This window comes from Hemicordylus capensis, chromosome 3, assembly GCF_027244095.1.
Source record: "Hemicordylus capensis ecotype Gifberg chromosome 3, rHemCap1.1.pri, whole genome shotgun sequence".
In the NCBI taxonomy this organism is placed as follows: Eukaryota; Metazoa; Chordata; class Lepidosauria; order Squamata; family Cordylidae; genus Hemicordylus; species Hemicordylus capensis.
In genome coordinates, this window is record NC_069659.1 from 194420466 (window position 1) to 194444761 (window position 24296).

The 24296-nt window shown below is 43.0% G+C and overlaps 1 protein-coding gene across 50 annotated transcripts in view; it reads right to left on the reverse strand.

Moving 5' to 3' along the window:
• The window catches only part of SORBS1 (sorbin and SH3 domain containing 1), a 304285-nt gene that overhangs the window by 140222 nt on the left and 139767 nt on the right, over positions 1 to 24296 (reverse strand). For 48 of the 50 annotated variants that reach the window (XM_053307082.1, XM_053307125.1, XM_053307131.1 and 45 more), the window contains 2 exons: positions 21952 to 22023; positions 10689 to 10784 (listed from right to left, as the gene is read on the reverse strand). In XM_053307082.1, coding sequence (XP_053163057.1) covers positions 10689 to 10784; positions 21952 to 22023 — 168 coding nt within the window. Of the gene's footprint in view, positions 1 to 10688; positions 10785 to 21951; positions 22024 to 22746; positions 22935 to 24296 lie in introns of all 50 variants that reach the window. The other 2 variants (XM_053307097.1, XM_053307091.1) reach the window with 2 other exon arrangements.

Genomic DNA, 24296 nt, shown 5'->3' on the forward strand with positions numbered 1-24296 from the left:
GAGGGAGATGGTGTGTGAGTGCAAGCCATTGCCACTTGCTGTCTCAGTCACAGGCCCTCAGTCCTGCATCCTTCAGGCTATTTGCCTACAACCCAATGGTGACAGTGAAGCAGCAAGGCCAGGTGCGCTAAAGTGTCAACAGTTGATAGAGCATGGATCTTGACAGATGCTTAAGGAGCCAATTCCAGATGTTGATTCTATGTTCATTAGACTATTGGTATGCTAAACTGGTTTCTCAATGGGGAGGAAAAATCTGATTAGGCTGCCAATCAGGAATGTTCCTCTGTTTGCCAAGAGCTTCCACACCCATCCCAAGCAGTGAAAACGGTACAGGCATTGCTTCATCTTATTGCCAGGAAAAAAAGCTTAGCTGTTTGCCAGCTCAGACTGGTTATGGCAAACTGTGGTTCCTATGCTCTAGAATGAAATTTTCATTTTAAAAGTGTGTTCATCTTGTGTATACAGGTACAGAAATATTAACAATAATGGATGTTGACTTTTGCCATTTCACACATAGAGGTTGTTATATATATTAATATGCTTATAAACAAAGTTGACAAATTGGTTTACATGGCAAAAGGAATGAGAAGATGGTTATCATACAGCAGTAATTAAGGACACGTATGCAACAAAAACTGGTTTACACTAGGGCTAAGTAAAATATTCTCAATTTACGTTCTCAATCCAAGATGGTGGTACCCAACATGATTATTCTCAAGAGAGCAGCTTTAATGCACCTTTGAGTTTCTACACTTCACAGAAACCCTGTTGTCAGCAGCATCTAGAGTATCCACACTATGGGTGCCACCATCTTGGATATCTGTGTATTGGATTGGATGGTTATAACCATACGAGCCAAGATGGTGGCATGGGATCTCTAAAGAACACCTCTTGAATATTCCCTAGAGTCAGTTCCATTGGCATGCTTAAAGAGAGCACCAAAAAAATTACAAATGGAAGGTGATGTTTTCTATAAGAAAATGGGTTCTGATATCATATCAGCATTGCTTGCCACTCAGCTCTAAAGCCTCCTATTTCACATTTCTCCCCTACCTCCTTCCAGTTTTCATTCATTTCTCCCTTCCTATTCATTTCTCACAGCCCTAGCTAAATTAATTTCCCTGCATTTTCTGTTTCAATTTATTTCCATTACTCTGTCCACTTTCCTATTAATATCTTCTCCCCTCACTGCCAAATTTATTTTTTTGCACATTAAAAAACTGTCTGTCATTATTATATTATTTAAACCAAATAACCTTTCTAAAATGCTATTAAAATCATTGGGCAACATGATGACTAAGGCTCATGGAAATTAATGGGACTTACATTAGTCATGTCTATCTTGTCTCATTGATGTCAATGGTGCTTAATCAAGGCTAACTAATCTGGAGATGTCCAATGTATATTGCCCTTAGAGCTAAATTAGGTATGATATTAAACATATCATGGTCTAATTAGGGTCTAGTTTTTACTTGTAATCTAAGTGGAGACATGATCCAGACTGGGACCATAGTGTAGAGATAGGTGATGTTTAATCCTTTACTTCCATGCTGTTTCACCACTAAAAATTGCCCCCCTGAAAGAACTATTTAATCCCGAAAATGCCATTTGCAACAATGGCACTTTAAGGGTTAAATGGTTGCTTTTTGCGGGGGTGGGGTTTTCAATGGGAAAGTGGCACCAAAAACATCCTACATCATGGTCCTGATTAGAGCCCCATAGCTGAGAGTAAAACAAGTCCCTAAGTAGATGACCTGTTTAACATCATGTATCATTTTGCCCTCAAAGGCCTCACAGAGTATTGCAGAAAGTGAAACCTGAGTGCCTAATGTCCTCCAGTGGGTTTTTATTTTAAATGAGGCAAGAATGTGGGTTTTTTTTAAAGTATTGCTGTTAGCGATAAAGTCTATCAGGCACCAGTCAAGTCACCAATAATTTCAAGGAACCAATCACTGAAAACTTCTCAAGTTACTAAAAAATGAAGCAGAAGATGATTACTGCATGGAACACCCCCGCCCCCAAGTGCAAAGAAACAAATTAAGAACAGTGGCTCACATCCTATTTAAACATATTTCTATACCACCCAAAACGCATGTATCTAGGCGGGTCTATCTCTCATTAGGAGAGATTAGGCAGGTCTATCTCTCATTAATTAGTCTGTGGGGAAAGAAATATTGGTAGACTTACCATGAAGGGTTCTTTTTCTGGTATGGGGAGGGCATCCAGCATGTGATGGGTTGTCAAGCTCTGCATGCTCCGAGACAGGGCCAATTAAAATTTAGCATGTCCTCTACCCCTTCTGCTCCGCCCTATCTGACCCATTTCTGGTACTGTAGAGTGTAGGTTAGTGTTACCTGAGAACGAACACATCTCAACCAGGAAAAACGAAAGGAAGAAACTGATAACATAACTCAGAAGAGAGTAATCAGTAAGAATAACAAATGACACGATAAACTGTGCACCCCCAGGAGTTGCCCCACCACCCCATATTCCATCCCCCACATCCGTGAGCAGGCTGGATGTACTCCCCATACCAGAAAAAGAACCCTTCATGGTAAGTCTACCAATGTTTCTTTTTCCAAGGTATGGGGAGGGCATCCATCACGTGATGGGATGTACCCAAGCTTCTGAACGGGGTGGGTAGCAGATTCCTAGACCACTCTTTGTAAAACTGTGTGACCAACTGCCACCTGAGACTCATAAAACGGTGGAATTTTATAATGTTTAAAGAAAGGCGACATAGCTACCTTACAGATTTCTTCCAGAGGTGCCCTTGATGAAAACGCAGTCGACGTAGAGGCACTTGAGTCAAGTGAGCTATGATGCCGTGAGGTAAAGATGTAAAGATTCATAGGCCAAGGCAATCGTAGCCATAATCTACCTGGCCAGGGATGCCTTAGACGCTTTAGAACCCAAACCAGAAGGCTGGAAGGAAACAAACAAAGAATCAGATTTACGCAGAACTCTAGTGTGCTTTATGTAGACACGGAGAGCCCTCCACACATCTAAGGTGTGCCAAGCCTGTTCTTTAGGATGCTGAGGATTAGGGCAAAAGGATGGCAAAACAATCTCTTGGATTCTATGGAAAATGGAATTCACTTTTGGTAAGAAGGTGAGATCTAACTTCATAACTACTGACTCCCTTTGAAAAAAAACAGAGTTCATCTTGAACTGATAGAGCTGCCAGCTCCGATACTCGCCTAGTAGATACAACTGCAATAAGAAAAAGAACTTTAAACGACAGGACTCTTAGTGAGACCTTGTGCAGCGGCTCAAAAGGAGCCCTAGTAAGGGCATTCAACACCTTATTTAAATCTCATGAGGGAAATCTATGAATGGGCGGAGGACCTAAATTAACTGCACACTTCAAGAAGCGTTGAATGTCTGGATGCAAACAACGAGAGTCTCGACTGGAGATGGTCAAGACTGATGCTAATGCTGACGTCCGGCACCTCAATGTGCTGGGAGATAGCCTTTTTTCAACTCCAGCCTGAAGAAAACTAAGGACTGCTGGCACTCCCACTGTCAACGGCTCTACTTCATTGTTCCTAGCCCAGGCACAGAAAGCAAACCAAGTCACCTGGTAAATGCGAGCTGTGGAAGGTCGCCTGGATGCCAGAATCGTATCCTGAACCTTCCGAGAATAACCTCTGCTACCTAATGCCTGGCGCTCAACCTCCACATGTGAAGGTGCAACCACACCGGGTCCGGATGAAAGACGGGACCTTGACCTAGCAAGTCTTTTCTACACGGAAGAGACCAGGGTTCCTGAACTGAGAGTGCCATCAGATCTGAAAACCACGGCCTCCTCGGCCAGTATGGTGCCACCACTATAACTTCAGCCTTCTCAAAGACCACTTTCCTGAGGACTGACTCCAGAATTGCCAGCGGAGGAAAGACATAAAACAGACCTTATGGCCACTTGGATACCAGTGCGTCCACCTGCTCCGCCTGGTGACACTGATGCCTGGAATAGAACCTCGGTAGTTTGTAGTTCAAAAGCGAAGCGAACATGTCTACTAAGGGCAGGCCCCATCTCTGCACTAGTAGCTCAGACACCTCTGAATGAAGCGACCACTCTGCTGGGTCCAGGGACTGCCGACCTAGCCAATCTGCTTGTAGGTTTGCTACACCCAAGAGATGCTCTGCCGTCACTGACTTCAAGTGGTTTTCCGCCCATAGAAACAGAAGATCCGATTCCTGCATCAAGGTTCTTGACCTCGTCCCACCTTGATGATTTATATGGGCCTTCGCAGTGATATTGTCCGTTTGCACCAGGACATGTTGTCCTTCCAGAATGTTCTGGAAACTCAGGAGAGCTAATCAGATGGCCTTCAGCTCCAGCCAATTTATGTTGTGTTTCAGATCTTCCCGTTCCCATCTCCCTTGAGCTTGGAGATCAGAACAGTGTGCCCCCCAACTGAAAAGGCTCGCATCTGTTGTGACAATAATCTTCTCGGGGGTTGCCAGAGGCAAACCCATCCTTGTGGCAGAAGACATCCACCAGTGAAAAGAACATCTGACCTTTTGGGTGGTCTTGACCCACAAGCTTCTCCTTTCCATGATTGCCTCCTGATGCGGAAATAACAACCCCTGAAGCTGTCTGGAATGCCACCTCGCCCGTGGCATGCATTCCAGGCAGCCAATCATTAAACCCAGGATCCACACCAAATGCATAAGCAAGGCTTTCTTTTTTTATAGCCTTCTTTTCTTACAGCCGAAAAGATCTTCTCCCTCCTCTCTCTTGGAAGGCTCACTGTCGCCACCTCTGTGTTGAAAAGAACCCCCAGGTGTAACAGGACCTGTGATGGAACAAGATGGCTCTTGACCCTGTTGATGATAAAACCATGGCCCTCCATGAACTGGACTGTGCGTCTGATGTCTCTCCATGCTTGAGAGGCAGAGTTCGATCGGATTAAAACGTCATCCAGATACGGGTACGAGTGGATCGGTACATGTATCATTATTATTATTATTATTATTATTAATTTATTATTTATTTGATTTATAAAATCAAATGAGCTTCCAAAATGGCTCAGGGCGGTACATGTAGAGAAGCCTCGGACAAGTTGAGTGAGGCCAGCCAATCCCCAGGAAGAACCGCTGACTCGATGGTCCCGAGAGTTTCTATTCTGAATGTCTGCTTCCGCACGTACTGATTCAGCCGCTTTAGTTCCAGTACTGCTCACCATGTATTGTCCTTTTTTGGGACCAAGAATAACTGCTAAAAGACGCCTTCCGGTATCTCCGACACAGGAATCAATTCTATGGCCTGGATATCCATTAGATGGTGAATGGCAATTTCCCTCAACTCCCTCTGGGAACCGCTTTTTGATATTGGTGTTTCGAAGAAGAAGTCGGGGGGGGAGTTGTGAAAAAATCTATGCAGTACCCCAGAGTAAGCGTTTGATTTATCCAACAGTCCGTGGTCATGTTCCCCCATGTCCGGGTAAAGGCCTGTAACCTCCTCCACCACCACCCCCCGCCTGCCAGAGGAGAGTCATTGCTTATGGTTATGTCAGGCCTGAGGAGAGGTGAAGGCTCCCGCTCTACTCTTGCCTGCACCTCTGGTCTTGGCACTCCAGAGCCGACGCCAGGTCTGTCTATACTGATTCCCTCGAAAATCTCGGTCTCTGAAACCATCTCGGAACCCCGAAGGGTTGGATCAGTTGAAGGACCTGTATGGGCGAAAGGAACTTTGAAAACTGCCCCCTTCCAGAAAGGGCCTCCTCGTGTCCCCTCACCCCACCGGCATAGCTTTTTTCTTATCTTGGATCTCCACTAAGACTGGTTCAAGAGACTCTCCAAAAAGCTTTGTGTCCTTGAATTGGGTAGCCGCCAGAGCCAACTTAGACTTGGCATGCACTTTCCAGTGTTTTAACCACAGACACCTTTGTACCGCCACATTCGCGGCCATGGACCTGGCTGCGTGCTGCAGACAGTCCAAACTTGAGTCCGCCAAAAGGGCAGATGCCCTGACTATTTTGTTCAAACCTTGTCTTTAATATTATCTGGAGGCACCAACTTTGCCAGTTCCTTGGTCCACAGAATAGTATCCCTTGCAAAAATGGAATTAGTCGAAGCCGCTCTTATCACCATCGCAGAAGCCTCATGGCTCTTTCACAGGAGATGGTCTGTCTTTTTCTCCTCTGGAGATTTCAGAAATTCATCCCCTTCCTTACTCACCAAGGCTCCAGTCACCAATTGTGCCACCGGGGCATCTACAATTGGAACAGCTAGCATAGACATAACATCAGGTGGTAAAGTGTACAATTTCTTAGGAAACTGTAAGGCCAGCTTTGATGACACAGGAACCCCACATTCCGCCAGCATCACCTCTTTAAAAAGGGAAGAGAAAGGCACTGTGGCTGGTGATGTTGAGGTTGATGGGGAAACTTCCTGGTCTAAACCAGAGACTGGCTGGTTACCTGGTGCAGTAGATATACTTTATAGCCCTCTTAGCCTTAGCCAGTAAAATTTCAAACTCTGCCATCGAAAAGAGCCTAGTGGTGCTGGGCTTTTCAGTTGGTGCCTGTTCATCAGAGAGCTCCCCCTCCTCTTTCTCAGACTCAGATGAACTGGACCCCGAGCGCCGTGGAGTCTGATGAGGCATAGAGTGCTGGGAAACATTAGCAGGTACCCCCACTGTAACAGACGGTGGCAACAGGATAGGCTGTGACTCCCCAGGCTGTGCCCCTCCCAGAAACCACATGTGTAGCCCGTATGGCAGCAGGATCTGCAATATTAGATCTCTCAGAAGTACGTCCAGAAACCGAGAATGCCCAGATCAGCGATCAACAAAATGGCAGCCATGGTTTTGGCGGGAAACTCTGTCTGGGGTTGCTGGGCTGCTGGGCTCTCACAGCCCACATCTGAAGCCGCTTGCTCAGCGGCGCTGTGCCCGAAGGGCTTTTCTTCTTTTTCTTTAGTTTAGGGACATCCTTCCCCTGTGGTTGCGAGCTTCCCGCTATTTCCCCTTTCTGGGGTACTGCCGAGCTTCCCGCTTTGTCCTCTTCCCATGCTGCTGCTGGGTCCTGCGCTCTTTCCCCCGCTCCATTCCCTGCCCTCGTGGGGACTAGTGGGGTATCCAAAACAAAGCCCTCCAAAAAGGAGCCTCTTAACATGTCGCTGGTATGAGTGACCTCCATACAGCCAATAAAATCAGCACCCGCAAGGTGCAAAGGAGATGTGCGGAACTGGAGGAAAATTAACAAAAAACTACAGGCTGAGCCGATGGGATGAGCGGGGGGGGGGGGGGGGGAGGGAAAGGGAGGCTGAGACAAATCACACTGGGGAGATAAGAACAGCCAGAATTCAAAAAACAAACAACTGTACGAATGAAGGGGAACTAACCGACAAGGAAGATGACGTGGCAACTCCCTTTCCCCTGTTGCGCACAGAAGTAATAGAGAATAGAAAAGCTGAGATCTCACAAATAATGAAGCTGCACTGTCAACAGAGCGAGACAGGACCAGAACTGGGTCAGATAGAGCAGAGCAGAAGGGGTAGAGCACGTGCTGAATTTTAATTGGCCCTGTCTCGGAGCATGCAGAGCTTGACAACCCATCTTGTGATGGATGCCCTCCCCATATCTTGGAAAAACACCAGAAGCCATTGTGCAACTCTCGCAGTTCTACTGCATGCACACTGTTGTGCAAGAATGCCTACATTTGCAAGCATTGATTGTGTTCTGGAAGCACTCCTTAAAAATGGAAACATGTCATGGACCCTCAGCTCCCATGTTTACGATTTTACAGAGCATTTCTGAAGTATTAGCGCCCTTGTGCAACAGCGCGCACACAGGACTGGAGGAGTTGTGGAAGGGCGCCCAGCATGACCTTGATGACCTTCCTAACACACACACTTTGCAAGTCAGGATGTCAACCAGTGGCTTGAAGCAACAGTGGAAGTATCCTTTCTGGAAGTGAGGATCACCAGGGAACTAGTTCTGTTCAGTTTTCAGTGTATCGGGGTAAGAGAACAAATACAGAGCCTCAATTAAAGCCCTTTCAAGGCATGGTCATACACAGTAGCTTTTAGCATCCTCCAAGCTGGATAAATAGGAATAGCAGGGGCATAGCAAGACCCCCAGGGGCCAGGGGAAAAAATCTGGGCAGGCCCTCCCATCATGTGTGCAATGCGCATGCCCGCCCCAGCGCTACAAGCCACGATCTGACATCAGATGCAAAGGGTGGGGCAACCAACATCTCCCTGCCGCCACTCCTATGTCCTCCTCGGCTGGTGGCTACTGCTGCTGCCGCCATCACCCCTGCCCCACCGCCACTTATCTTGGCCTCCGGGATTTGGGGGGTGAGCCGAGTGGAGGTTACCCCCCCAAGGTGGTGGCAGGGGGTGCTATAGCTGGCAGGCCTCTGCGGCCGCTCTGCACACCTGCACAGTTCAAATATGGTTGTCGCATGCCTGTGACGTCACAGGCATGCAACATCCATAGTTGAACTGTGCAGGCCCGAAGTTTGGCCAGAGAACCCCACCAGCCACAGCACCCACTGCCGCCATGGAGGGTGGCCTGCCCCACTCGGCTCACCCCCCACCCTATCCCAGCGACGGGATGGCCTGCTTGGGGGATGGCAGGTTGGCGGCAGGATGGCCTGCTTGGGGGGGGGGGCCTGATGGCCCCCTTGGGGCCCTCTGACCTTCTGGGCCTAGAGACATTTGTCCCTGCTTGTCCAATGGATGCTACGCCCATGAGGAGTAGGAACACATTTAAAAGCTGACTCAGGTAATGATACTATACATCTTTTTAAAATGGAAGAAGTATTTTCTTATTTTGAGAATGAAGTGGTGCTATGAGCCTCTCATACTTAATGAGGATTCCAAACCCCTTCTCCACACAAGAACTTCCTTTGTAACTGGAAGTAGACAAGCTTCAGCAGGTTTCTGGTGCTTGGTTTTGGTACAAATAAGAGGGACTTGGGTGTGTTAAGAAGAATGGCAGACTGAGCCATCGTCAGGCTACATAGGAACAATTTGTTGTTATATTGATTATTATTATTGTATTTATTAATATTAGTTACTAACCGTATAATGTATAGTTAAAGACTAACAAAATTCCTGTTGTTCTGAGGGACCAAGCAGAGGGATGGTGGTTGAAGGGGACAATATATTGGCCTAGAAATTCAGCCTGGGCTGTAGGTTCATTAGCATGTGTGAGAGGTTGGGGGGTGGGATTGAGGCCAAATTGTAGGTCGTGCTTGAAGATGTTTATACAAACTTATTTTCATTTATCTGTATGCAGTTTCAAGATCTTGTAAAATTTGCTAGAGCCAATCAGAAAACAATGTTAGAACAAAAAAAAATTCTGAACAGGAAGTTGCTGGCCAAGCAGCCTCTGTACAGGAAACTGTAGAGCTTGTAGTTTTCAAATACAGAATAAACATGCCACCTCATATGACATGTTCTCTTCAGAATGACAAGTCCCAGAGTTCCTTGGTTACTGCTGGCATTTCCTGAGCATGAAGCAGGAGGAGTCAAGAGTCTGTGCATCTCACTGGTAGTGAAAAGGAGGGTGAATAGAAGAAGAGAAACTAGATCCCAGGGGCAAGAAATGGTCCCTAAATTCCATTTGTCACTCATATATAATTAATATGAATACATCCTATAACTGTCCTGTCAGATTATAAATACAAATAATGCAAACAGAAACGGAACAAACAAACAAATTGACCTGAAGAAGCTAATCAATCCTCTTGTTTTTCAAAACAAAGACTTTCATGGGGGATAACAGGAGTCAGGGAAGTGACGTTTGGGCATGTTGATTTAATAAAATATGATGCACAGTTCAGATACACAGGTGTTGCCATGATAATACCACAAAATGGAATGAATATTAGTAAAGAGTGTCAGTCTCACAATGATTTTCTGCTACTTTATAGTTAAGATAAATTTGTCTCTTTTGTTTGATGAATTTTAAGATGTTAAAAATCCACAAAAGATTCAATACCTTTCCTCCCCACCCGAACCAAAACAAAACACACCAGAGAGAGATTGAGAGAGAGAGAATGAGAATGAACATGCACCAATGTAATGTAATGCAGGGGGAAGCAGAATCTCTAGCTCAATTCAGATATCACACCAAACCATGGTTAAACTATCTTTAAGCATGGTTTGGCATGATGTGTGAATTGACAAGCCATTCGTTATGACCATCACTCTACCTTGGGAGGCTGCTGAACTGGGGAAGCCTATGCTGAATGCATGGAAAATAAAAGCAGACAAGTAGCTCTGAACTGTGCTTTGCCTGTTGTGTGTCTGAAAGCTCAAAACATGACTTAGGTTCTAAGCTACGGTTAACACAAATTACAGTTTTGCATGATGCCTGAATTAAGCCTCTCTTGGGGACAGGGAGGTTCCATGTTCAAATAAATGGGGGATCCCCCAATTAATCAATTTGCCCTACAGTGGGGGGAGAAGAGGAGGCAACACACAATCAGAGGCTTGTTCATCATTCCCTTCCCTTTGGTAGATTCTTGGGGTTACAATGTTACCCAAACAGTCCCTTATTGAACACCAATGGCATGTGTGTCATCCTAGTCTAATTTAGTTGTTAGGCACTGATTAAATCTACAGCATTGTGAAGCAATGGAAAAAACTATGAAGCAAGAAATCTATTCTAGCAAAAGGGGATGAAGTAAATGCCTGATAAGAACATCTGGAATAAAGCAAGATACCTGTCATCAACACAAGACCAGGAGAAATTTTCACTTTCTTCACAGGAATTATTTTAACAGCAGAAACAGAGCGTGAACATAAAGGGACGTCATTCACTGCAAACATAAAAGTACAGAAGATGGTGCATCCAGACAGGAAGAACATAAGTGTTGCGGAGGGCAGGGCAGGGCAGAGGAGGCCATTATGCAACATTTTTTTAACAGTGTCAGAAACTTGGCAATTTACTATCGCAGGAAATTTCACAGGCAACAGCATCCAGCAGAGAGTGAAGCAATCACTCAAAAATAGTACATTTTTGCTCCCTCTCATTCAGTACGTTATGCAGCACCATTGTCTGAAATAATTAAGACTTGCCTGCCAAAGTGAATTTCAGAGAAGAAAGCATTCTCAGTTTTCATTTAAGAATAATTTAAAATTTTATGCCAGGTAAAATTTTAGTTTATATATAATAGGATATTATGCTACATACCACCCCCGCCCACCCCAGTGGTAAAGTGATTTTACAAGTTGCAGCAATTAATATTTTGGAGTATTGCTGACTTCAGAAATAGGCAGAACTGTGCTGAGTATATTTTACATCAGGAGCTGAGAACAGGAAAAACAAAAGCCAAACAGCCAGAGCTTTAAAAAATAATCAAGAAAAAACACATTAGCATCATATTCATTTGATCAGACATAATTCCAATACAATACTAAATCAGTATTAGTCTAAACTGCACTGTTTTCATATGTATTTCACTTAGTTCACTTGCAATAGTATTATAGATTGTTTTTTAAACCCAGGGCACAGTTTGTGGAGGAAGGACTCCTGCATAAGCCCCACTGAAATTGATAGGAGCTTCATAAGATCTCCTTTTCATTCTTTGTCTGACAAATACCCACATTTGTCACAACAGTGGTGCATCAGCTAGTAACCTCCAGACTTGGCCATTGCAATGTGCTCTACATGGGGCTACCTTTGTACATAGTTCGGAAGCTTCAGTTAGTTCAAAATATGGAGACACCATATTATGCCTGTTTTGAAACATCTGCACTGGCTGCCGAAATGTTTCTGGGCAAAATACAAAGTGCTGGTTATTACCTTTAAAGCCCTGAACAGCTTAGGTCCAGGTTACCTTAGAGAGCGCTTTCCTCTGCCTGATCTCCACCACACATTAAGGTCATCTGAGGAGGTCCATCTCCAGTTACCACTGGTACGTCTGGTGGCGACTCGGAGGCGGGCCTTCTCTGTAGCTGCCCCTGGGCTGTGGAATGCACTCCCTGCAGAAATCTGTAATCTGAATTCATTATTGGCCTTCAGGAGAGCTGTCAAAACCCATCTGTTTGGCTTGGCCTTCCAGGGTTTTTAAATTGTTGTAAATGTTTTTAATCTGCTGTAACCTGGTTTATCAGGGTTTTTAAACTTTGTTGAATATTTTAATTTTTAATTGTTTTATGGTGTTTTATAGTCTCTGTTTTTAACTGTTAATTGATTTTAATTGTTTTGTTTTAATGTAAAACGGCCTGAGCCATTTTTGGAAGGGCGGTATAGAAATCAAACACACACACACAGACATTGCTTCCTCCATTCAAACTGTCCTTGATATGTGACATATTTTAAGGGATGTTTCTTCTGATACATCTTTTGAATTTGGTCATAACTACAAACCACAGTTGGTGCAACTGTGTATGCAAACCAAATCATGATTCCAAACCTGGTTTGGTAATTCCTTGCAAACTGTGGTTTGTGAGCTGGCACAGGTTCAGATGTAATGAATATGAACTATGATGTCTGAATGCAGTCACTTTGTTAAGTCTTAATCTAGAAACAGGTCAAGGTGAGCTTAATTTGTTAGGGAGAGTAATGTGAAGTGGGAATATAATTAAACACATGAAGGAGCCTTTTGTTAAGGGACTGGATTCCAGTTCTGGAATTGTCAGCTTTCTTTCTGTAATGTACATTATTATACACACATGGATAAATTTGTTGGTACCCTTACAGCTCATTGAAAAAGTGTTTTATGCCTCCTGAAAAGTGATTAAATGAAAAGCAATTATCCCATGTATACCTGCATGCCTTTGATATGTCATCGAGTAAAGCAAAGCAAGTGTGAAAAAAGATAAAGTACTGCTTATTCTACAAAGATATTCTAAAGTGGCCTGGACACATTTGTTGGTACCGCTAGAAAAGATCATAAATAATTGGATTAGAGTGATTTTTCAAATTAGCTGTTTTCTTTAATTAGTATCACACCTGTCTCCAATCGTGCAATCAGTCATTCAGCCTATTTAAATGGAGAAAAGTAGACACTCTGCTGTTTGGTATCATCGTGTGTCCCACAATGAACATGGACCAGAGAAAGCAAAGGAGAGAGTTGTCTGAGGTCAGAAAGAAAATTATAGACAAGCATGTTAAAGGCAAAGGTTATAAGACCATCTCCAAGCAGTTTGATGTTCCTGTGACAACAGTTGCAAATATTATTAAGAAGTTCAAGGTCCATGGGACTGTAGCCAACCTCCCTGGACGCGGCCGCAAGAGGAAATTCAACCCCAGAATGGGCAGAAGGATAGTAAGAATGGTAGACAAAAAGCCAAGGACAACTTCCAAAGAGATACAAGCTGAACTCCAAGGTCAAGGTCCATCACTGATCGCACCATCCGTCGCTTTTTGAGTGACAGTGGGCTCAATGGAAGAAGACCCAAGAGGACTCCACTGTTGAAAGAAAAACATAAAAAAGCCAGACTGGAATTTGCTAAAATGCATATTGACAAGCCACAGTGCTTCTGGGAGAATGTCCTTTGGACAGATGAGACAAAACTGAAGCTTTTTGGCAAGTCACATCACGACATGACATTCTGGAGCGAAATGTACTGCCCAGTGTCAGAAAGCTCTTTCTCAGTCGCAGGTCATGGATCCTCCAACAGGATGATGACCCCAAACACACAGCTAAAAGCACCCAAGGATGGCTAAAGACAAAACATTGGACTATTCTGAAGTGGCCTTCTATGAGCCCTGATTTGAATCCTATCGAACATCTATGGAAAGAACTAAAACCTGCAGTCTGGAGAAGGCATCCTTCAAACCTGACACAGCTGGAACAGTTTGCTCAAGAAGAGTGGGCCAAGCTACCTGTTGACAGGTGCAGAAGTCTCATTGAGAGGTACAGGAATCACTTGTTTGCAGTGATTGACTCTAAAGGTTGTGCAACAAAATATTAGCTTAAGGGTCCTATCATTTTTGTCCATGCCATTTTCATTTGTGGTGTTATTTGAAATATTCTGTTGCATCAAACTCTAAAGCAAAGTCTGATTTTTGTTAAATGTGGAATAAACAATGATGGGTGCCAATTACTTTTGTCAGTTTCAAGGTATTTCAGAGACAATTGTGGGTTATTTTTTCGTTGAGGGGTACCAACACATTTGTCCATGTGTGTATGTACAAGACTGTGTTAAGCACCTGAGGACATTTTCTTCTGCAAAAATGCTTCCTATTGATATAGCATATGGTTTTACATTTGTCTTACATTGCTATAGAATATTTTTACTAAAATGTTTTTAACTGACTTTAATTCTCACATAGTAAGAGAAAACCTACTGAGAAGAAGGAAACCCCATAAAAAGATAGGATTCCAGTTGGACAAAGTTTGCCCACAGCTTGATTGGATCTCATACTGCCTCTCTATGCAGAGAAATGATGAAATTCCCAATGTTTGGATCAGAAATTTTGAAGAAAAAGCAAGAAGGTGCTTTTTCTACAAGAGGTGTCCGCCATCAACAAGAAGAAGGAAACTGTCAGGTGCTGTACACTATTTATACTGCAAATTCATTGCCCTATGCATTTCAAGCTATTCTTCTTCTTCACGGACAATATCTGAAAAACAGTTATAATATCAATGATCATTGGCTGACATCCACAGCATCTAACACTTGCAGAACAAACAAATTTGCACTAGTTAATTTAAATGTGTTAAAAATAAGAATTTGTGCAAGAGTGCTATCACCCTACATGTGCAAAAGTCCCCATTAAAACAAATTAAGTGTGCCACAGTTGCACAACTGTTACGGTGCAGAACTGCAAGCATACTTGCAAGTACAACAGTTTTGTGCTAGTTGCTCCATTGCTCTGGATGCCAGCCGGTAAAGATATGCCTTATAATAATACATAAGAAGATTATACAATACCCTAGTGTGTCTGGATAACACTCTGAGGATCGAGAATTGCTCTTATCAATATGCCATTGCTCAATGTTAATGGAAAACCAGAATGGGTAGTACTCATGAGAGCTCAGAGGAAGGCAGCCATTATAGGCTAAGAGTACCTTATTGTGTAACAGGAAGAGACAAGTTCAACAAAGGTATAGGCAAGGGACTCTGCTCCAGTTAAGATCACCACTAGCAAATGCTAGTGCCACCTACTGGCTGGACATATTACAACAACCACACATCTCCCCCCCTTTCTTAAACTGACAACAATGACAATTATTATTTTTAAAGCACATCTAAACAACTGGCAATTTGTAGTCTATTTACGAAACCTCAGGGGTTTCCAGATAATTCAACCAGAACAAGTAGTGAGCTGAGTACTAGTATCATTGTCATTTTTGGTGGCTGGCCCCGGCATAGTCTCTATAGAGGAACTTGGGGGTTGCAGGTGCTGTTACCTTATCTAAAGGTTGTACATTCTCAGGTATGACAAGGAGATGTCTGTGATTTTTGTTGAATGTTCCACTATCCATCTCGACCGTATATGATTTGGGTGTTTCTCTCCTCCCTACAACTGTAGCAGGAATCTGCCATGACTTTTCTCCATCATGTTTTATATAGACTCTCTTTCCAGGCTCTAAGTTTGGTAGTGGTTGTGCTGAATGTCACCTATTGTAGAAACTTCCATAGCTGTCCTGACTGCGATCTGAAGATGCAACTTTGTGCAGATAGGGCCACTTTGGAGCCAGATTTTTCTCTATGGTTGGAACCACTGTTCTGATTTGTCTGCCCATTAACAGTTCTGCTGGGCTATATCCAGTGTGGATCTGTAGTGTGGATCTGTAGCTCAGGGGAGCAAGATGTGGATCATTCTGGCACAAAATGTTCTTAGCAGTCTGCACTGCCCTCTCTGCTTCCCCATTTGCCTGAGGATAGTGAGGACTCTAAGTAACATGGCTAAAGTTAAATTACGTGCAAAAGAGCTTGAATTCCATTGCTGTAAACTGAGGCACATTGTCTGTCACGAGCTCTTCTGGGATGCCAAAATGGGCAAAGGTGTTCTTCAGTTGTGTAACGATACTTCAACATGTTGTAGTGAACAAGGAAGGGATTCTGCCTCCAATTAAGATCACCACTAGCAAATGCTAGTGCTACCTACTGGCTGGACATATTACAACATTTCCACACACTCAGAATGATGTGCACGCAAGTAGAATGAGTACTGTCTACATTAAGATACTGAAAAAATATACACGTGAATGTACTATAATAACATTTGTAATAAGAAAAGTGTGCCATCTGATTTCAGAGTCTATACAAATGAACAATTGGACAAAAACACTATACAATGAATTCAGAGACTGTGTGAATGAACAATTGAACAAAGAAAATGTGTAGTGCTAAGTGAGCAAGCACGTTTCGTAGTCTTTGTCAGTTCCAGTTCATTTACAGCCAAATCCTCATGAATCTATAATGGAATTTTTCTACACTGTGTCAGTTAAAACCCTTTCCAAGTATTTTTGCAAAAGAATACAACTAATGGATCTAAAAAGCAACATATCAACAGTTCATGGATAAACATCAACTGAGTTGTTATAATACAGTTAAAAGATTAAAGTCTTGAAACTCACTCAGTTACTTTAGGTTTTTATAGTTTTCAGTTTTTAGCTTTTTAAATTTGAATTTATTTTAAAAAAATAGTTTTAAATGTGGTTTTAGCTTGTTTAACTTAAATTTGGTTAACTTTATTAGTCTTCTTTTTATTATGTTTTGAGCCGCCCTGAGCAGTAGTGTACTGGAGGGGCAGGGTATAAATAATTTAAATAAATACTTACAAGTATTTTTCCAATAATTTCCAAGAGGCCTTTCCAAGGCCTCTGTATGAAACCTTATTTTAAATATTCATATGATTATCTCACTGTAAGAAAGAGCCAAATAATTTTTTAGAATCCAATTTCTTTTAGAAACTCACTAATCTTTTTGTTAAAAGTTTTTAAAAGTTCTTATTGTAGAAGGAGATGAGGTGAGAACCTCATCTCCTTCTGCAATAAAAACATTAAAAACCTTTTTCAAGAAGATTATGGAATTTCTAAAAGAAATTAGATCTTGATACCTATTTAAACTTAGTAATTGCAGATTATTATTATTATTATTATTTCTTGTTTACAAAGTCAGACAGGTGTTATTGACTGGTTTGTTTTATCCAGACATCGAGTCCTTCCCAAGGACCTGAGATGGCTGAATTTTATTGTCAGTTGTTATAGATATCGTCGCAGAATATAGGCTGTTCCCAGTAAAGCTGCTTTTGGTAATTGGCTGATGGTGATTTCTGTGGCCCCTATGGTGTTGAGGTGCTCTTCAAGGTCTTTTGGAACTGCACCCAAGGCGCCAATGACCACTGGGATTATTTGGGTCTTTTTCTGCCACAGCCTTTCAATTTCAATTTGTAGATCTTTGTATTTGGTGATTTTTTCTATTTCTTTTTCTTCTATTCTGCTATTCCCTGGTATTGCTATGTTGATTATTTTAACTTATTTTTCTTTCTTCTCGACTACAGTTATATCTTGTGTATTGTGTGGCAGATGTTTGTCTGTTTGTAGTCGGAAGTCCCATAATATTTTTACATCTTCATTTTCTTCAACTTTTTCCATTTTATGGTCCCACCAATGTTTGGCTACAGGTAGCTTGTATTTTTTGTAGATGTTTCAGTGTATCATCCCTGCTACCTTGTCATGCCTTTGTTTGTAGTTGTTTATTTATTATTATTATTATTATTATTATTTGCATTTTATATCCTGCCCTTCCTCCAAGGAGCCCAGAGTGGTGTACTACACGCTTAACTTTCTCCTCACAACAACCCTGTGAAGTAGGTTAGGCTGAGAGAGAAGTGACTGGCCCAGAGTCACCCAGCTAGCATCGTGGCTGAATGGAGATTTGAACTCGGGTCTCCCTGGTCCTAGTCCAGCACTCAGATGGCCATAGGTCATTTATTCCAAAGCAACCCAGGGAGTTGCCCTTTTGTCTAAGGTTTAGCAAAAGGAGGACAATTGCATGGCTCAAGATGTTGTAAGTTCAATACAAAAGAACTTTTTAAAAGTTATGATTTTTGAGCCACTACAAAATGTCAGATTGAACATTAAGTCTCATGCCCCCATGGCATGAACACCATGGGCTATTGAATTTGCTCGCTTTTTAACCTTTTTTGATGCACAAGTGCTCTAACTTGTGGCCAGTCTAACCAATTTGAACCAAATTTGCTACAGCTGAATGGACACATAGGGATGCCCCAATGGTGTAGTTTCTGATGATGTCACCCACCCCGATCCAAGATGGCGGATGGATATACTTTTGAGGTGCAAGTGCTCTAACTTGAGGACTGTCTAACAGATTTGAACCAAATTTGGAACAGCTGTAGTGAGTGAACATCTCAATGGTGCAGTTTGTAATGATGACATCCACCCCCATCCAAAATGGCAGACACATGAACAGTTGAGGTGCACCAGATCTAACTTGTGGGCCTCGATTTGCCCCAAATTTAGTCCAGATGTAGAAACAGTGAAAGGAAAATAGGCTGATTAGTTCTTACTAGAACAACTTGTTAAAATTCAGTTGGAGCTGCTGCACCCATAACTATCCTGTAAACCAAAGATTTTTTGCTTTAATTGAAATCCCTTGCTTGTTAAAACAGAGGGGGGTCATAGTGGCATAAAAAGGTCGGGGGGGCCCTGTGTTCAATAAATGACCATGGCCCATCTCTCGATTCTTTTTCTTTTCCAGTGAGGAAATAGATTCTTACAGGCATGCAAACTGGCTCATTTTAGTTCTGGTTGTCAAGCAGTTGAAGTACAGGCAGAATATCAGCAGGTGTTGCTTGCAATTCCCTTTGCTAGCCCAAGTTGCACCTGTTGAGGTTGCTGCCTGTTACACAACTGTTAAATGTCCTGACCCCTCTGGCCCTTACTAGGAGCTCAGCAGCTTTTCCCCCTTTAGAGCTGGACAGGAGCACTGAGGCTTAACAGTTCTGAGGTAAAATGGATCAGCAAGGTCGGTTTTCCTATTTGCCTCAGACGTGTGAGTTATACCATTCAACTGTAATGGTATAACTCTTTCACAACATTTCTCTTTCTTTGGAGAAGGAGCAGAAGCAAAGACCCCTTTCACAGCTGTTTCCTGGGCATCCAGGGCAGAACCTGTGTACTTGCCCCTAATTTCTCTGCCCACTCACTCCCTTCCCCCTCCCCTTTTCTCCTCACAAGCATTCAGAGAGATTTGTGCACACTTCAACTTGAAATTATGGGCCCCTCTTTGTTCTTTATTTGTAGAAATTCCAAACATTTTTATTTTGACAAACCCATGAAAGCACATGATACAGAACACAGGCTATTTGAAGAGACCTTTCCCAAAGCAGTCAGTTTGTGCTTCTCGGGGTGGGTGGGTGGGTGGGGGGAGACCCAACTGTGGTCATGAGGGTTCATGTCAGCTTCTACTCCACACAACTTTGCCATTTTCCCACGATTGTAATAGAAAACTGACACAGTTGTGTCACAGGCAATTCTGAACTCAGCAATGCCTCTTCTGGCACAAATAGTGGAAGCAGAAAATTTCGAGAAGCCCCAGAAGGCTGGGTGGGTTCAGGTGAAATAACATGACAGAATGCTGTTTTACCTCTCCACCCATAATACACAAGCACTCCTGCACCAATATAATACCAATATATCTGTTGGTATTTCTTAATTAATACTGCATAGATGAAAACTCTCTTTTTAATCTATATATCTAGGTAGTGCTTCTGTTATATTATCCTTTCTCCCTGGTAAAGAATTTTTTGTGTCTGTGCGCATGCACACACCCACACACCACCTTTTAGACAAGATAGCCAACAATTAAAAATCCAATAATAAAAACAAAGTTATACAAAAAATTTCATTTAAGACAGTAATAAGAGATGTCACTAAAGCCTCAGCAAGTTTAGAAACAGAAAACCAGAAGCATCTAAAACCACAGCAGATAAAAACAATTCATGCACAAGCTTTGCAGAAAAAACGGCCTTGACAGCTTTTCTAAACAGTACTAGGGAGAACAACTAACAGATCAAGATATTTAAAATGCTTTTTATTTCTTATATAATGTTATAAGGCATATTTGTATTGCAATTTGATGATATTGGAAGTATTTTTCAGATATTGTCCCTGAAAAAGAGCAATTGCTTGATAAAGCATGCAGTGTTGAATTTAAGAAGAAATTATTTACAGCAGTCCTTGCTTTTTTTCTTCTTTGTGCCTTGTGTAGCTATTCCATTATGTCTGAATTGTACTACGGGAATGTTTTTGAGGGAAACAGACCATGAGGCTCCACAGACATTTGAGAAAGAGAACTTATACTGCAATATGTCTTTCAGGCAGTGTATGATGTATTGCCATATAGTGCACCAATACTATATACATATAGTGCACCAATACTATGCCTTGGAGTGGTTTTGCCTTTATTCAAATGAGCCTGGGAAAAGGCAGAAGCACAGCTTTGGAAAAGTAAACAGAAGTATCATAGACTGACCCACGGACTATCTAAATTTCCCACAGACCTACCAGATGTAATTTCCAGAGCCATCTAGTAAAGACCAATTTGTTCTACCTGGTTGTCACATAAGGCTTAATTCTGATGTTTCTATTTTTGGATGTTACTGTTCTAATCTATTGGCTTTAAAATGAATACAAATTTAAAGTGTAATTAATTTTATGTTTTATGATGGTCATATCCTTTGGTGTAAAATGGTTTGAGCACCTTGAGGGTTAGGGTTGAGGGGCAAAAGTAGTCCATTTAAAAGGGGGGAAAGCCCTCTGTTGCAATGCCACTTGTGGCTACATTCTACAGGTTAGGTACCCATGCTGTAAAATTAGGTGCCATTTTCTCAATTTGACCAGTCAGTACTAGCTAGGCCTAGGGTGGAATTAGTTCCATGTAGGGTGTGGCAAAGTAGACTCTGACTATCTCTGGAGGGTGTCTGCTTCAAGTGAGCTTGGAGCAGATATGGCGATTTGCATGATGGGGCATTTGCTATGCAGAATTTTGAGAGAATTATTAAGGTGTTGTGCTGGCACCATTGGCTGGGGCATTGGGAAACCTCAAAGGATGCAGCCCTGACTATCTGTGAGTCCTGAGGAAGCCCCTAAAATAAAAAAGGGCACCTGCCCAACTTTGTCTATAGGGCTGCAGTTACATCTTTCTTTGCCTACCAAGAAGAGAGCCTCTTCTCCGCCACTGTGGAGGTTAGGCTGATTGCACACTGGTGTTCATGGCATCTGGATATTTTTGGCCCAGCTATGTAATAATCCAGCTGCAGGTCAGGCCATAGAACTGTATAAAGAAGCCCAAAGTGGTCCAACTCCAAATAAGTGACTTGGAAAAGTTGACAGCAACCTTTTATGTCCCCTTTATCCCCCTGGGACTTTTACACACAGCAGGCTTTACCGCGAGTTGACTGGGAGGCTTTACTGCGAACTCAAAGTTGTCCCCCAAACCCAACACAAATAGATGATTTTTTTTACCCCAGATATGAATCGGGCTACAATCTAACATGCTGTGAAAAAACCCAAATTGTGTGTGAACTGCTCCCCGATAACTCGCAGGGACTTTGGGGTAAATCTGGCCGATATGTGAACGCACCCCCTCTTTTCTGGAGGAGATGCTAGTTAAAAGGCTTTAAAAGCCCCGTGTGAAAAACTTTCTGGTGGTTGTTTCTATGGCCTCTACATTTATCTGAATCATTTTAATTCTGCTGAAGTAGGTTTGGACGAGCTGCTCCATCAGGCAGATGCAAGACTGCAATCTTTTAAAATTTACTAATTTTGCAAATTTTGCCTTTCCAATTCAGTTTTGGAAATTTACTATTCTTTAATTTGTCTGTATGTGAATATGTAATGTTACAAGGTAACATTATGTCTGTATGTGAATATGTAATGTTACAAGGAACATTATGAATATGTAATGTTCATATGTAATGTTACAAGGAAAAGGCAACGATATTCTAATGGTTCCATAGGGGAAGCCACAAAAATAACAATGTCATTTTATTCAACATACCTTTATCTTGTCCATTACTGCTCAATACTAATCCATTCACAACAGTATTCCCAGCATCAGCTTCTTTATGTTCTGAAAGAATAGCAGAAATCAGTATCCATGAGGGTAGTAAGGTTTCCCAGGGATTCCATTGGTTTTACAAAGACAAGACCACACCAAGGGAGATGGAGAGAGAACTGGGTTATCAAATCCTCTGCAAAGGACACACTTGTTCAGGGAGGAGGGCATGCAACAAAGCTACAAACATTTCTGTCTTAACATTTGCACATAATATAATACAATTACTTTACTGACTGCGCCACCAGAGCCCCTGGTGGCGCAGTGGTAAATCTGCCGCCCTGTAACCAGAAGGTTGCAAGTTCGATCCTGACCAAGGGCTCAAGGTTGACTCAGCCTTCCATCCTTCTGAGGTCAGTAAAATGAGTACCCAGAATGTTGGGGCCAATATGCTAAATCATTGTAAACCGCTTAGAGAGCTCCGGCTATAAAGCGGTATATAAGTGTAAGTGCTATTGCTATTGCTATTGCTACTTCCAAAACGCAGGTTGAGGCTTTGTGCCTTTAATTGCTGCAGGACACTTTCCAGACTACACACTACAACAGGGGTAAAATGCTTCAGCTTGGCAGGGTCGTATTGAAAATGACACCCAGAATCTCAAATCCTACAACGGGTAAATAAAGCTATTTTTCTGCAGCGGACTATACTATACACATATATATACTATAGCGGACTATACTAAACACTATAATGCAAAGATTAAATCCAAAATAAGGCATCAGAAATGTGAACAGCACCTTGCTGTCAGAGCAGGGACTGCGGTGTCACAACACAGGAAATACGGAAGCACACGTTGCAGATCTGTAGTGACACCGTTGTAGGCTTTAATCTGGAAAGTGCCCATGACAGGAAGAGTGTAGACTTTCCCTATTCTCTCTCTAGGCTGGAAAAAGCTGCAGTTGTTGACTTTGTACTTGCCAATCAGCTGTTAAAACCACAAAGCAGAAAAAATGTAGTATCCCTATATACAAAACACAGTGCTGAGGGCTCAATATTATCTCCAGAAAAGGTCTGAAGGTCAGATACTTCCAGATAATTGATTCAGCAAGAAACATAGTAAACGAAGAAATGAGAAAAAGAGGATCCTGGCAGAGCAGCCACGATTTGATCCATCAAAGCTGGGGGAAATCATACAGTTTGTTTCTGTTGGTTTGTATCTGTTTCTCTCTCTGCGTGAGTGCAGGTCGCCCCCCACCAGATATACAACCCACTGGACAGCAAAAACTCTCTCCTTGAGCAGAGTACTACCTATGCTTTAAATACTCATGAGTCAAGAGAAACAATACATGGCAGCTAGAAGCAAAAGTAAAAAACCACCCTCCTTTTACAACATCCCTGGAACGTTTAAGGCAGAACAGAGAAACAATCTTGCAAGGATTCATTTCTAGACCCTCATTCCTTCAGTAACAATGCTGGAAATGAGGAAGGGGAGGCATGCTCCACTTCAACACCCTCTCAACATAAATTATCTTGGGGCAGGGCAAGGAGAAAAGGGCTACTGTCACCAACAGAACTAACAGAGTGGGGGAATCTCACCAGCAGCAATGCACTTGTTAGGGATGTGCACAAACCATGGTGTGCAGGCACCATTTGCGTGGTCAGCTTGATGTTGCTGAACAGACAAATGGCACCCACACATGCTGTATGCATGCTGGCACTGCACCAGGGGTTACTGGGAGGTGTGTCGCCCCAACAGGAAGCTGAATGGGGTGGCGGAGAGCAGGTAAGGGCCTGCTCTCCTTTTTCTTAAAGTTCCATTTTGAATTTCCCTAAATATGCTTGAACCATGGTTTGTGTACATTCCTACCACTTGTATCTAGCAAGTTGTACCAATGATAATCTATCTATATTATTAATTCCAGTAGATGGACCAGGGGGATGAGTGGGGATGTGGCAAGTCACGCCCCGCTGAAGCTGCAACCAATGGCAGGCCCAGGGGGGAGACTGCTGGTGGGGAGGAGGTGGTGGGAGGCGGCAGTGAGAAAAAATGGCGGCGGCAATGAGGTGGGCAGAGGTGGGAGGAGGAGATGGGAGGCGGAGGCAGGGAGAAATAATGGCAGTGGCTGGCAGCGGCAGACGGCAGCCCCATGAGGGAGCCCAGCAGTGACAGCGGCGCACCCTGGCAGAGGAGGCAGGTGGGCGGGCAAAAATGGTGGGGAGGGAGGGAGCCTGGCGGGGAGAGAAAGCGCTGCCGGGGGGTGGAGAGGGAAAGCTGCCACTGGCGGGAGGAGGACGGGGACCTCCAGAAGTATGGGGAATGGACTGGGTCGGAAGGTGGGGGGAGCAG